This window comes from Canis aureus, chromosome 7, assembly GCF_053574225.1.
Source record: "Canis aureus isolate CA01 chromosome 7, VMU_Caureus_v.1.0, whole genome shotgun sequence".
In the NCBI taxonomy this organism is placed as follows: Eukaryota; Metazoa; Chordata; class Mammalia; order Carnivora; family Canidae; genus Canis; species Canis aureus.
Genome location: NC_135617.1, coordinates 69,224,261 through 69,238,827, shown reverse-complemented (window position 1 = coordinate 69,238,827; position 14,567 = coordinate 69,224,261). Strand labels below are relative to the sequence as shown.

The following is a 14,567-nucleotide window of genomic DNA, read 5'->3' as shown; positions in this document are numbered from 1 at the left end:
AAAATCTTCCCTCTCCTACCTGTGTCGACAGCCTCCAAAAACTAGCCAGTCCTCTCTGCCTCGGAGAGCACTGAGCATGAACACAGCACCCTCTAGAAGTGGCCTCTGGTTGGAGAGTTGATGGTTAATTTTAGGAGTGTCGTTACTTTTAGGGTTGTAGGGGTTGGTTGGTGTTTAAGGGGCTATTATCCAGAGCAGCATCTCAGCCTTGGCATTGTTAACATTTTGGGGTGTAATTCTTTCTTGGGAGGCTGTTCTGGGCACTGAAGGATGTTTAGCAGCATCCCCATCCCCTACCCACTAGATGCCAGTGGCATACCCCTCCCCAAATTGTGACAACCAAAAATGTCTCTAGACATTGCCAAGGGTCCCCCAGGGTACAGAACCAGTGCAGAACCCCTCCCCCAAGTGGGGACCTACTATTTTAGAGATCTGTACAGAAACATTGAGGGATGCGGTGATACAATGAGGTCGCGGGTTTGCTTCAAAAGAACCACAGTGGGAGCACATGGAAGAAAGAATAATAGCCAAGAGCAGACAACTCAGTCCCACGTACACGGGGGCTCACCGTGCCATTTGCTTTGTATGTGTCTGAAGTATCCATATTTAACAAATTTTTTTAATGTTCTATTTATTTATTTGACAAAGAGCGCGAGAACGTGCACAAGCAAGGGGAGGGGCAGAGGGAGAGGGAGAAGCAGGCTCCCACCCAGCAGGGAGCCCGAGGCAGGGCTCGACCCCAGGACCCTGGGATCATGACCTGAACTGAAGGCAGACGCTTAACCAACTAAGCCACCCAGGTGCCCCTGTACTTAACAAGTTTTTAAGAATAAGACAAAATAAAACAGACGGCACTCCAGGGTCATCCCTCTGAACAGGAGAGCCCCGAATTTGGAGCCGGAGCAGGTGGTGGAGATCGTGAGGCCAGGGCCTGCCCTACCAGCCTGCCTTCCCAGCAGGTCCCTGAGAGAAGATGGATGTTTGTCAGCTTCCCTCTGCGCCTGGCCCTCAGCAAGGAGCGCTAATCAAACACCCAGGAACCCACTCTTCCTAATTAGAAAAAGCTGGTCTCCTACTTCTGATGTTTTCTCCCAACCCGGCGCTGAAGTCAAAAGGGACTGCGGGGATCCCTGGGTGGCGCAGCGGCTTAGCGCCTGCCTTTGGCCCAGGGCGCGATCCTGGAGACCCGGGATCAAATCCCACATCGGGCTCCCGGTGCATGGAGCCTGCTTCTCCCTCTGCCTGTGTCTCTGCCTCTCTCTCTCTCTCTCTCACTGTGTGCCTATCATAAAAATAAATAAATAGATAGATAGATAGATAGACTGCGTACAGCAGAGGGGTGGGAAGCCCAGGGAGGTCTCGGGGCCTCTCACACAGGGGCCTTCTCACTCTTCATCCCTCACTCCTCCCTCCAAGCCACCTCCCACCACTGCAGTGCAGGACTCAGCATAGGCTGGGACGACAGATGGACAGATGGATGTCCGGACATCAGGACCCAGGCCCTCCCGGCGCTGCAGGCCTTCATTCCCACAAAGTGGGGAGCCCCAAGCCTGGGGTTCCTGCAGGGGAAGTCTGTCAGCCTGCAGGGGTGCCCCGGCCTCAGATTTCAGGAGCCCAGGAGGGGCCCCTGCTCTGCTGCCAACAATTCCTGAGACCCGGGAAAGTGACCCAGCCCCTGCTGGTTAAGAGGGAGGAGCGAGCCTCCAGAGCAGAGTCAGGGAAACAAGCCAGCATCCCTGCCTCCTCTCCCCCACACCCCCCTCACAGGCTCCTCCCCAGCTCCAGGCCCTCCCAAGCTTCCTAGCACGCTGGTTTTGAGTAGAGCTTTGGGAGCTCAACGGCTCAGATTCAAACCCCAGCTTAGCCCCCCACCAGCTGGGAAGCCTCCAGCAAGTTACTTCACCCCTCCAGACCTGTTTTCTCAGCTGCAAAATGGGAATAATTATAATCCCTGCCTGGTATGGTTGTAAGGGTCATATGAGGGAATTTCCATGAACTGCTGACCAGCAGTAAGCACTCGAAAGGTTAGCTCTGAGGCGAGCTACAGTCCCTCCTGCTACACCCTCCTCAGCCTCTGGTCCCTGTGCCAGCTCTCTCCCAGCTACAGCTGTGCTCCTAGGGGTGAGGCACCTCCTCCTGGAATGCTGATGAACTGGCCGGCCCTCCAAGGGCCTCCCTCCTGGGCCCACCCAGGCCTGCAGGGGCCCCCCCGGGATGCCCTGGACGGGGTGCCTGGGACAGCCTGGCCTCACGGGGCTCTGAGGTCTCCTCAGCTGTGTCTTTGCAGCCCTGCTGGAGCAGGAGGGGCGCCTGATTAACATTCTTCTCAGAGAAGTCTTCTCCTCTGACAACAGCAGCATGGCAGAGGAGGGGGCAGCCACAGCCTTGCCAGTGCCAGCACAAGTGTCAGCTGGAACCCAGATTCCAACGGCGCCTAACCAACCACAGCTGGCCCACTCACAGTCCACCTGCCTGGCTTCCTCTGCCTACAGAGCCCGTATCACCTCCTCCAGGCAGCCCTCCCTGCGTTCCAGAGAGCCTGCTCAGACCTCCCACAGCACCAAGTGGAGGTCCTCTAGGGGCACCAGGCCTGTCCCCCTGGTGTGAGGCCGCCTGGACTACTTGCCAACTCAGCAGGCATTCTAAGGTGCCCTCGACATGCTGGGCAAGGCCACTTGTGGAGATTCAGAAAAAAGTGGACTATTCCCAACACCCACTGCATCCCCCGAAAGGGGCAGGTGGGCCACCCCAGAGTGACACACAGTGTGTCTGGAGCTGGCACCCTGCAGAACTTCCCACCCAAGGATGAGTGACTGAGGGGAGAGATGGAGGAAGTGAAGAAATCCCCCTTTCTCTCCACCCCCCCACATGCTCACGTTTGTGCTCGCGCAGTCTCTCTCTCTCTCTCTCTCTCTCTCTGAGGTTTCTGGAGTGACAAGGAGGTCCATGCCACGTGGGGAAAGACAAAAGCTGCTTCCGGGCTTGAGCAACAATGAAGATGAATGCCAAGCGCATCAGACGGGGGCGGGGGGCAGGGCGTGTGCGCACACGCGCATGTGCATACACGTGCTGGAGCGTGTGCCCTAAACACATGAGCGCAGGGCACGTTCATTCATTTATTCCTCCTACCAATAGTCGCTGAGTATGGACAGCCTGCCAGGCATAGTTCTGAGTGCTGGCGACAGACGGGTGGACACTCTGACCTCGTGCAGCTCCCAGTCTACATGGAGGCAGGCCATGGAGGGGTGATCCCAAGCTGTCATATGGGATGAAGGATCCAGGAGAGAAAGGAAGAGCAGAGCAGCGGACGTTAGAGGGGTTGGGGGAAGTCTCTCTGACCAGGCAACATCTGAGTCAAGACCTTAAGGAGGTGAAGGAGGGAGCCACGTGGGTATTTGAAGGAGGGCATCTCAGGCAGAGGGAACAGCCTATGTGTGCATGTGTAAGTATGTTACATGCATGTGTGTCCAGGCACACACACACATGTGTTTAGAGCCTGAATTTATTTTCAGGCTGTCCCAGGCCTGGCCAGCATCAAGAAACTTCTGAGAGTGGCTGCTCCATGTCCCATACCATCCAGAGGAGTTTGGCCACCTGCCCAGCACCTCAGAGCCCCCCAGAGCATGGTCCCCTGAAAGCTGATACTTCATTCAAGTCTGTTTAAAGCACTCAGGGATGAAATTCTACCCTGACCTCCACGAAGCCTGCAGCACCCCGAGCCAAGAAGCTGGGTGTCCATGACCATCACACGGACACCTCAGGGCCACCCCACAGTAACACCAACCCTCTTCCTGTGAGCTTTAGTGTTTAAAAGCACCTCCCCTTCCTGCCTCTTCCCTAATGCTTTGCACAGCACATAAGCTTCCAGCACACCCTGGAGCCATCCTCCCTGGACTGTGCAGTGACCCAGCCTTGTCATCCAGCTTTGTGACCTTAGGCAAACGAGCAACCTCTCTGGGCCTCAATTTCCTCCCCTTTAAAGAAGCCACAGTAACAACAGAGAGGACTGCACTAGCCTGGTACATGCAAAGTGCTCAAAACACACAGGCCCTCAGCAAATGCTAGCTATTTGCATGAGAGGAGGAGGTGAGGCAAGGACCATTGTGCCCATTTTGCAGATGAGAAAACAGAGGCTCAAAGAGATGAAAGTATCCTCTGAGTATCACAGCCAGAAACAAGGCACAGACGGAGCTCTTCTGCCTCCCTGCTCACCATCCCCAAATCCCCAGCACAGGGCCCTGCCCAGCCCCTTCCAGCTGACTCTGCTCCTTCCACTCCACCCTGAGGCCAGGCTGGGCAGCCACAAATGAAAGCTGGACCCTGCCCCCACCTGTGGCCACCAGCCCCAGCCAGGGCCCTCGTGGACCTCGGGACCCCACCTGGCCGGCTGCAGCCCCTCTCACCTGAGCAGCAGGGAGGCCCTGCATTGGGCCGGGCAGACCCTGGGCCGGCTGCCTGCTCCTTGCCTTTCTGATCCTGGCTGCTCAAGGCCTCAACTGCCCGGCCCTCAGCATCAGCCATTTCCCCGCCGGATGAAAGGCAGCCAGGCTTTTAGGTACATGAAAGCGGCACAGGCAGGGACGTGTAGTTCAGAGAACCGGTCAGAGGAAAGAAGGCCTGGCCTGCACTAGGTCAGGGCTGAGAGACACCATCCCCCACCTCAGCACCCCCCACCCGCCTGAGCCACACACAGTCTCCCAAGGGGCATCTGCTGCAGACGCACAGCACCCAGAGGAGCAAGAGGTGTTGCCAGCCACCTCTCCTCCCTCTACGGGGCCTCAGGAGGGAGTGTGTCTCCCTCCGAGCTGGGCACACGGTAGGCACTTCACACGCTCTAGTGGGGCACCAAGCACCTCCTCTTAGCCGGGTGCTGAGGACCAGCCTGGTGGGGGCGGGTAAAGGTGGTCCTCAGAGGGACATGCTGTCTCCAGGCTGACACGCCAGGTTTGGGGCAACGAGGGGTTCACTGGGGGCCTCGCAGAGGAGCTGTGTGAGAGAAAAGGTGGACAGTATGGGACATGGGCTTGGACGGGCCGAGGAGGTGCACAGAGGGGAACACAAGGTCAAGGAGGTTCAAAGCAGCTAGGCAGGGCCGTCACAGTGAAAGACCAGAGGTATGGGTGAGGGGTTCAGGAAGACATAAGAGGAGCAGGGGCAAGGGGGGAGGACCAGCACATGGAGGGGGTATGGATGGCCCCCCCGGCCTCAGCCCTGAGGTGGCCTACTTCTAACAAGGACCCCAGAGTATAAGAGCAAAAGAGTGACCCTATATCTTAGGGCCCCCCTCAAAAAAAACAGAGGAGCAGACTTCCAAGGCCTGGGAAGTGGGCAGGGGCAGGACGGGGCACCCTGGGCATGAGACTGAGGTGGCATCTGGGTCATCTTTGGAAGGATTAGGATAGACCCAGGTAGGCCTGTCCCATAAGCCAAAGGCCTTCCCCTGTACTCAGTAGGTCACTTGGGGGCTGCTGGCCACTTCCCCTCAGATCCTCTGGGAATTTGGGTCAAGCTGGCCTGCACCACCCACTTCAGGATGGCCTCATCAATCAGACCTCATTACCCTGCTCTGCAGACACAGACCCGCCACCAACTCCCAGCCCCAGGTGTCCAGCCACTCGGGGGCCTGGCCATGCACCCCACCGGGCCCTGAGCCAGCCTGTGCCTCAGTGCTGCCAGTCACTCAGCGCTGGGGGCTGCGCCCACAGTCTCCAATCTCGGTGTCCATCTCTGCTCCCCGGGGCACTCGGCCTCCCTGGCCCTGCCACCCCCCCAGGCCTGGAGACTGGGTGGCCCTGGCCCTACTCTACCTTTACACGGACCCCCTTCCTCTCACACCGTGCCCCATAGCGTCTCCTCACTGCCACTAAGCAGTGGACATGACTCTCCCAGAAGACGAACGCTATCTTAAAAGACAATCAAATTTGCCCATGGGACCCCCGTGTTTCCTCTGCCACGGCCGCTCTCGGGGCCACCAGCCTTCCCCTCCCCCACTCTCCAGGCCTCCCCGCACTCCTCAGAAACTGTTCATTCACCCACCCAATAAAGGTTTACCCAGCACTCACTGTGTCTCGCCCACTCTTCGGCACAGGGGTGAGCACCCAGAGACACATCCCTGCTTTCATGGAACAGACATTCTAGTGAGAGGTAACAAACGAACACGCACACAGTTAACGTTGTCCTCAGAGCTGCTGGAGGCATCTCCAGCTCTCGGCCTTCCCGCCGCGTGGTCAAATTCGACTCCCTGACCCTTATGGTTGGCTGGGGCCGTGGGCCACGTTCTGGCTAATGAGGCGCAAGCCGAAAATGCCATTCCTCTGGAGCCAGAGCATTTCACTGCAGTTGTGAGACCCTACAGGGTCCACGTTCCCTCTGCTACCAAGACCAGCCTGGGTCCCTGGGGAGACGGGGCGGAGCACTCAGCCAACCCACGCAGAGCTAGTAAGCAGCTTGTTCATGCATTTTAAGCCACAGAGCCTGAAGGGTGGTTTGTTCTTTCAGCACAGCCTCACTGATGCTGACGACAGTGGCAGGAGCTTCGGGACAGCCAGGCATGAGTCTTCTTTATCACCACCTCACGAGCCTGGGCATGTCAAGTTCCCATTCGGTACATGCTGGCTTGGGCTGAACTGAATTACATTCACATTCACACACACACACACACACTCACACACACTCGCAATCATCATCACCGTGAAAACTAGCACTTAGGAGCACCTGGGGGGATCAGTCAGTTTAGCATCTGCCTGTAGCTCAGGTCATGATCCTGGGGTCCTGGGATTGAGCCTCAGATTGGGATCCCTGCTCAGCGGGGAGCCTGCTTCTCCCTCTCCCTCTGCCCCTCACCTCGCTCATGCTCTCTCTCAAATAAATAAATAAAATCTTAAAAAAAAAAAAAAAAGAAAAGAAACTAGCATTTATTGAGTTTACTATGTGCCAGGACCTGTCCTCAGTGGTTACAAATGCCTTCACATCTTTGATCTTATGAAAAGCATATGAAGTAGACCCTTTTATTGTTCCCATTTTCCCAAAACTGAGGTACAAAGGGATTAAAAACTTGTCTAAGGTCACACAGTTAGCAAGTGGCTGAGGCAGGATTTGGACCCAGAGGGACAAGTTCCAGAGCCCAGTCCACTGTCATGTAAAACCCCAGCCTCCCCCTTGTACCGGTTGGCCCAGACATACGTGTGCGTGCACACACGCGCACACAGAGTCTGAGGGTGTGGCTGACAGCCTCCAGGGACCCGGAGGGCTGCCCACACCCTCTGCGGGGCAGGGTCCTCAGGGCAGCAACCGAGGAAGCCACCCCTGCTCGCCCTCCATGCCCAGTCCCTGCCTCTCCTCCTGGCTGTCACACTCTCGGCTGAAGTGGCCCATCTGTCTCCAGCATAAAGGATCAAGCAGAGGTGAGGCTGGGGCCCTAGAGGGTTGTATAAATGGCTCTGCTTTGAGCAACAGCTAATTTCTAAACACAATTATTAATTTCATGCTTATCATATGCAAACCTCTGTCTCCCAGACGAGATGAAATTGATTTAATTAGAAATTCCATCATCAAGCCTTTCGGATCCAAGCTTTTAATTAGGATCACCAACCCCACCCAAGGCTGCCAGAAAGTGTGCCCTGGCCCCTGCTTCTCTTCCTGAGGCCCCAGGCACAGCCAGGATGTGTGGGCCACTCCGCTGTCAGCAGGGCCCCACCGGCCAGGTCAGCGCCCATGACCTATGTCCCACCCCAAATGGGGGACATGGCTCCACAGTCACCAGCAGCCTCTTTCCAAATGGCATCATAATGGGGGAAACAGCTTGGAGAGAACTCGTATCATCTTGCAGCAAGAAGGACTGGGGTGTTAAAGGTGAGCAGGAGACAGGAGATGAACAGACCTCCACTCTTCATGCAAAATTCACATACGGCCTCCCTTTGGAGCACCTGCCAGGTGCTAATAAAATGCTTCACAGCTTAGCTCAGGGCAGTCAGTCAAAATTATCAATAGCACTTGGCGTTTTATCAAAGCATTTCCAGCACATGACCTCTGACCTCATCCCACCTTGGCCTAGCTTGTGTTCTCGGGGCCCCAGTCACACAGGTCTCCTTGCTGAACCCTGAACATACTGGGCACGCTCTGCCTCAGGGCCTCTGTGCTGGCTGTTCCTCTGCCTCAGTGCTCTTCTCCCAGGCACAAATGTGGCTCACTCCTTCCTTCACATCCTTCCCTTGGAGAGACTGCTCACATGTCACCTTCCTGGGAAAGCCTTTCCCAACCTCCCAACTTAGTACCCATGCTGCTTCCAGACGCTGCACCCTGCTGTCACTGCCCTTGCTTGGATTTTCCCCCATAATAACGACCACTTTCCAGCACGCTCAACCTTTACTTACTTTTCACTTAACATCCACCTCCTCCTGCCACGTGAGCTCCACAGATCTGGGGACCTTCCTTTGATTCCCCACGGGGTGCCTGGCGCAGCACTTGGCACAGGGCAGGTGCCCCATACTCAAAGGGGCTCCTTCATTCCTGCCACATAAGTGGCCCGAGGACAAGCTCACGATCTCACAGACGCCTTAGACAGGTGAGGAGACCCACCCTCACAGCCCAGGTCACAGAGCCGGCCAGGGGCTGAGTTCCAATTCTCCCGTGCTCCGATGCTTGACCTGGACAAGCATCCAGGGGGATGCTTGGGGACAAGCAGGCCACTCTGCACCAGTGCCTGGCACACACAGATGCTGCTCTGAGGTCTCCATTCTCCCTCCCCAGGGCTCAGCAGGGGCATCCCTCACTTCCTAGGGCCTGCCGTGCCCAATTCCTACCCACCTCGGCCCCCTGATTTCCCAGCAACACCCTAGAAGGCAATCATTGTGGGGCCATCCCACACCCACCCCTGTCTCCCCCTCCCTGGAGCCCACCTGGACTCTTATCAGGACAGCAAGCAGACACTTGGATTAATTTCCAGAATGGTTCTGAATTATGCTTTCCAGGAGAGAACCCGACAGATGCAGGCAACAGGCCTTTGAACAAATATTTCCCCAGAAAGTGCTTTATTCAGTCCCTTGTCTCACCCCTTTAAACATTATGTGTTTTCTTGGGAGCCCAGGAAAAAGGGGGCTCAATAAGGCAAGGAGGCTGGAGAAGAAGAGGGCATAGGGGTAGGGCGGTGGGGGGCCTGGGAGGGACGCTGACAAAGAAGCTGTTCAGATGCAGGGGTGGAGGGCCTGCATAGATAAGAGCACAGGCGGGGAAGCAGGCGGTGCAAGGGCAAGAGCAAACAAGATCCTCATATCAGCACTTGTCCTATTTCATAAGCAAAATGTAGATCAATAAATTACACTCACTTTTACAGGTTTTACATGCTGACTCCGTAACCTTGTCAAGAGTGATACTTACGGGGGGAGACTAGGGGGTGGAGGAGCCCAGAGACCTAGACAGAAAGGGCCAGGGACCTGGTGGAGCCCCTGGGGCCACAGGGCCTGCACCCCTTTTTCCAAGAAGGGCTCAAATCCCAAGTTCGCAGAGGCAAGGAAACAGGCTGCCACACCCTCAGCCCACTGCCTCGCTTGGTAACCGTGGGCAAGTCACCACCCCTGTGAGCCTCTAACTTCTCATCTGTCAAATAGCCCCAGCAGTGAGAGCCTGGGCTCTGTAAGCCTTACTGTGAGGCTCCTATGGAAGGAGGGACGTTAAGTCTTAGAAAGCAGACTAAGACGCTAGAATCATGATACCTCTTGCACACACGCACGCTGGGTACAGTCAGCCTATACAGACTCTCCTTTTGTTGATTCTCACCACAGCCCCGAGACAGGGAGCCGTAGCCACATTTATATGAGGCTCAGAGGGCTGAGGGGCATGCCCAGGATCACCCAGACCCATCTGGGTTTCTCTGTGCCACAGCACTGCCCAGAAGCCGGGGAGCTGGGCAGCACTGGGCCATACCCACGTGTCCAAGGGGGCTCCTCAGACAAGCCCAGGGTGGCCGCAGCTGGCACCCGTAATGGGCTCAGCAGGGACTGGGCATGGGGGGGTGGCAGGCAGCAGGCAAGAGGCTGCTCAGTGTTGGTGGTGGTCATAAGAGGCCTGGTAGCTGTGCCTTCATGAGCACCTACTCCACGCAGAGCAGGTCACGGGGATTATCTCATTTAATCCTCACACAATAACCCCATGAAGCGAATGCTATTTATTACCTTCGCTGTTCAGAAGAGTAAACAGAGGCCCAGGAAAACACAGAAATAAAACTAGAGCACATGGCAAATCAGGACCTGAACCCAAGGTCTGACTCCAGCCCCTGAGAGCTCACAAGTGGCCACACCGGGCAGGCCCGCCACGTTCATTGCCAGGTCCTGCCCTTTATCCACACCATCCCCACATGGGGGCAGGGGGCGGCAGCCGGGATGGGGAGTCCAGGGTCATGCTCCAGGTCTCTCCCCAGCACATCCTGTGAGCACAATGCTTTGCATCTCTGAGCCTCAGTTTCCACATCTGTTCAAGGGGACAGTTAATGACCCCTACCCACTGGACTTATAAGGTTGGGACAGAGGGAGGGGCCTCCACAACATAAGAGTGACATCTGCCCACAGCCACCAGCCCTGGGAGGTGGAGGCGAGGCCGGGACAGCGTCAGCCACTGCGGCGTGCCTGAGGCTCCAGGAATTAGCCCTGCGCCCCACCACCCCGCTCCTGCGCACTGAGCACCAGCCGTGGGGCACAGCCCAGCTAAGGGAAAATTACCCACGGCGTCTGCCCCAGTGTTCTCCCAAGTTAATGCGCTGTGCCGTGGGTAATATACGGCTCTGTATTAATATAATATGATATAATGGGATGTATTAACATTATTGAATACATGAGCCGATAAAAGTCACATCACCATCACTCCGTGTAATTTATATCACAGCCTGGGCCAGAGCCAGGCTGGCGGGGCCGGGGAGGCCCCACTGAAGCTCTGGGGCTCCTGCTGGGGGAAGGGCCTGAGCCCTGGGTGGGGGAGTGGAGCCAAGACCAGAGAGAAAGGGATGTGCCACCAAGCAGGCAAGGCCAGGTGATCCCCGGGCCAGGGTGCCAGGCTATGGTCTGGGAGCTCTTGACCTGAGCCCTCTGGCCAGTCCTCAAGCACTTGACCCCACAGCAACATCTGACCCAGCAGTCCCTCCACTTGGCTGCCTGGCTCCTTGCTCCCCTGGGGCCCTCCTTCCTCTAAGACAGCACCTCCTCAGCCTCCTTGGCTGGTCCTGAAGGCCAGCAACCCCAGGACTCAGTCCTCCATTTCCTCTCTCTCCACTCATTCCCAGGCCACCTATAGCCTGATGACCCACCCCCAAACTCCAGGCTCCCACCCACTGCTTGCTCCTCTTGGCTGTCTACTGGGACCCCCAGATCTCCCCAAAGGCCTTCCTAGCCAGGATCAGACACATCCTTGATTCCTCTCTCTCATGACCCAAACCTGATTTATCAGGAAATACTTTTGGCTCTATGAGGAAAATAAATCCAGAATCCAACCACAGCTCAACCATGCTGCCACTACCACCCTGGGCCATGGCTCCAGCATCTCTGGCCTGGACTAACCCAGCAGCCCCCTTCCCTGGTCCCCCAGGTCCCATACTTACCACCCATCTCATCACCCATTCCTTGGCTAGCACCCATTTAAAATTCAAGTTAGGGGGCACCTGGGTGGCTCAGTCGGTTGAACATCTTTCTTTGGCTCAGGTTATGATCCCGGGGTCCTGGGATCAAGTCCTGCATCAGGCTCCTCTGCTCAGTGGGGACCTCCTTCTCCCTCTCCCTCTGCCTGCCACTCTGCTGGCTTGTGCTCTCTTGCTCTCTCTCTCAAATAAATAAATAAATACATAAAATCTTTAAAAACAAAACTCAAGTTAGATCATGTCCCTCCTCTCTTCAAGAGTCTCCCATCTTGGGCAGCCCGGGTGGCTTAGCGGTTTAGCGCCACCTTCGGTCCAGGATGTGATCCTGGAGGCCCGGGATCTAATCCCACATCAGGCTCCCTGCATGAAGCCTACTTCTCCCTCTGCCTGTGTCTCTGCCTCTCTCTCTGTCTCTCATGAATAAATAAATAAAATCTTTAAAAAAAAAAAAAAGAGTCTCCCATCTTAGCCAGAGTTTACCAGGCCCAAGGAAATCTGCCCCCTTAGCCTCCTGACCTCACCACCCACCCCTCTGTCCCTCACTTGCTCTGCTCCAGCCACTCGGGCTTCATGCTGTTCTTCCCAACACACCAGGCAGGAGCTTGCCTCAGGACCTTGGCACTGGCTATGCACTCATCACTGCCTGTTGATACTATACATTCCATTCATGTGTCCTCTTGACCATCTGCCTCACCAGCACTGCCCCCAGTGGGGCCCAGGGTGAGCAGGCTGCTGAGCACCCAGCCTGCAGGTGGTGCTACCACCCTCCTAGGGCTTCTCCGATCCCTGGCTCCCCTCACTGCTGTCCTCAGGCACCAGCAGCCCCTTACTCTGAACCATCATCTTCAGCACCATCTAGAAGGGGACCCACATGTGGCATACTCCAGGTGGTATCCCACCCCAGGGGTCCTTCTTGGGGGACATTTGTTGTGGAAGTCCCATCTCAGCCTACAAAATGAAGGCTTCTGGTCCCTGGCAAAGGTAGAGGTGGTATGGGCTTCCCACCACATCATGCACTCATTCAAAATATGTTTACCAAGCACTCACTAGTGTCCAGCACTATGATAAGCACCAGGGATGCCAGAGTGGGCAAAAGCAGACAAATATCTGTTCTCATGGAGCTGAGTCTAGTGGAAGAAATGGCCCATAACCAGATATGCACACCTACACATACATAATCACAACCTCTGAGATGTGCTGGGAGGAAGAGGCAAGGTGCCTGTGAGAGCCTGGAATCAGGGCCTGGATCTGGTCAGGGGAGCCAAGGAGGCTTCCTGAGGAGAGGTAGGAATCTGACATCCAAAGGATGGACAGGCAATACCCAGGTGAAGAGGGAAGGAAAGAGCATTCTGTGCAAAGGCCCTGTGGCCAAGAGCCCATGGCAGTTTCAAGGAAAAGCAAGACCGCAAAGAAAATGGGAGAATAGAGCATGAGATGCACCTGTAGAGAAAACAGATGTGGGGACAAGATGGGGACCAAGAACAGCAGTGGGAAGGCCACCACACTGGTCCAGGTGCGAGGTGAGAGCAGCTGGGCCAGGGGGTATCCGTGGAGACAGAAGTATGCCCTCCCACAAGCTCTCCAGCTCCCGAATATCTCCCTCCTTGTGACACTTAGTGAGCTCTTCACTAAACTCCAAGCTCACCAAAAACCAGAGGAAGGGCCTGGAGCTGAAAGACTGGCAAACGGGGTCTCGGGTGCCTGCCTCTCCTCAGAGCCAAGCCCATTCCTCCAAGATAAGCAGGCTTCCCAGGGGTTCTCCAGCTGCCCCAGTGACACAGGCAGGGTGAGGAGGCGGCCAGGGTGTAGACACAAAGCAGGAAAGGGCCACCCTTTGCCTCTCACTTCCACTGCCGTCACCCCCTACCTACAGCTCTGTGAGCTTGCCACGATGGAAAGAACCTGAATTCATCAGCCACCAACTCACTGCATGGCCTCGAGCTAGAGGCTCCTCCATCTGTGCTCCAGGTTTCTCATCTAAGAATCGTAACAACTACAGTAATAACTTACATGTATTGAGCGCTTACTATATGCCAGACTCTGTTCTCAGGGTTAATTTCTTTACTCCTCCCTAGAATTCTGTCACAGAGATACTAGCATTCAGCCCATTTCACAGGTGAGGGAACTGAGGTACAGAGAAGTTAAATTACTTGCCCAAAGACATGCATCTGGTAGGTGGCCAAGCAGGGACTTGCGCTCTTGCAGCCAGGCTGTCCTGCCTCCCCACCGAGATAAGGACTGGATGGAATCCCCTCTAGGACCCTCCAAACTCTGCTGTGGCTGCCTCCTGGGATCTCAGCCCAGAGATCCAGCCTCCAGCCGGCAACTCCGGAAGGCTGGCAGCTTGGACTTGGGGTGGATCTCACCCCAGACCCTTCTACTTCTCTCTACCTTCTGCAAAAACCTCCAGATGTTGCATTCTATTCAGCAAGCACGTTCCACTGGCCCACAGTGTGCCAGATATTAGGACATGGTGGGGGCCAGCACGGTCCCTGCCCAGTACCATGGACCTGCTCTGTGCCATGTCCCAACAGTCCCCAGGGGCATGGGCCCTGGCCACCACTGAGCAAACCTGCTCTTTAACACACCTGCCTGGCTCCTCCCCTTGTTCTCACTTCTCCTCTATCACTGGTACATCCTGAGGTCACCTCGAGGGGACTGACCCCAGATAGAACTTTCTACCATTCCCTCACTTAATTTACTCCTAACAAAACCCTTCCAGGTTCCATTATTATCTGCATTTTTAGGCAAAACTTAGAGACTGGGAGAGAAGTCGTTCTCCCTCTGTCACTCAGCTACTGATTGAAACCCAGGCCCACCAATGCCAGAGACAGAGCCCACGGCAGGAACCACCAGCACGTCTGGGTCCTGTCCAGATAATGAAGGGACAGGCTAGAGATGCCCACAGGCTCTCCCTGTCCCAGCCCGACGTGTTCAGTTTCCAGAA

At 55.9% G+C, this 14,567-nt stretch overlaps 1 protein-coding gene across 13 annotated transcripts in view; it reads right to left on the bottom strand.

Annotated features, from left to right (window-relative positions):
* The window catches only part of GRM4 (glutamate metabotropic receptor 4), a 115,841-nt gene that overhangs the window by 62,219 nt on the left and 39,055 nt on the right, over positions 1-14,567 (bottom strand). The window contains exon 1 of one of the 13 annotated variants that reach the window (XM_077904392.1): positions 11,585-11,796. The exons of 10 other annotated variants lie outside the window; for them this stretch is intronic. In XM_077904392.1, the coding sequence (XP_077760518.1) occupies positions 11,585-11,596 (12 nt within the window). In that variant the 5' untranslated portion in view covers positions 11,597-11,796. Of the gene's footprint in view, positions 1-2,876; positions 2,992-6,163; positions 6,390-11,584; positions 11,797-14,567 lie in introns of those variants that run through there. 2 more of the 13 variants (XM_077904389.1, XM_077904391.1) reach the window with 2 other exon arrangements.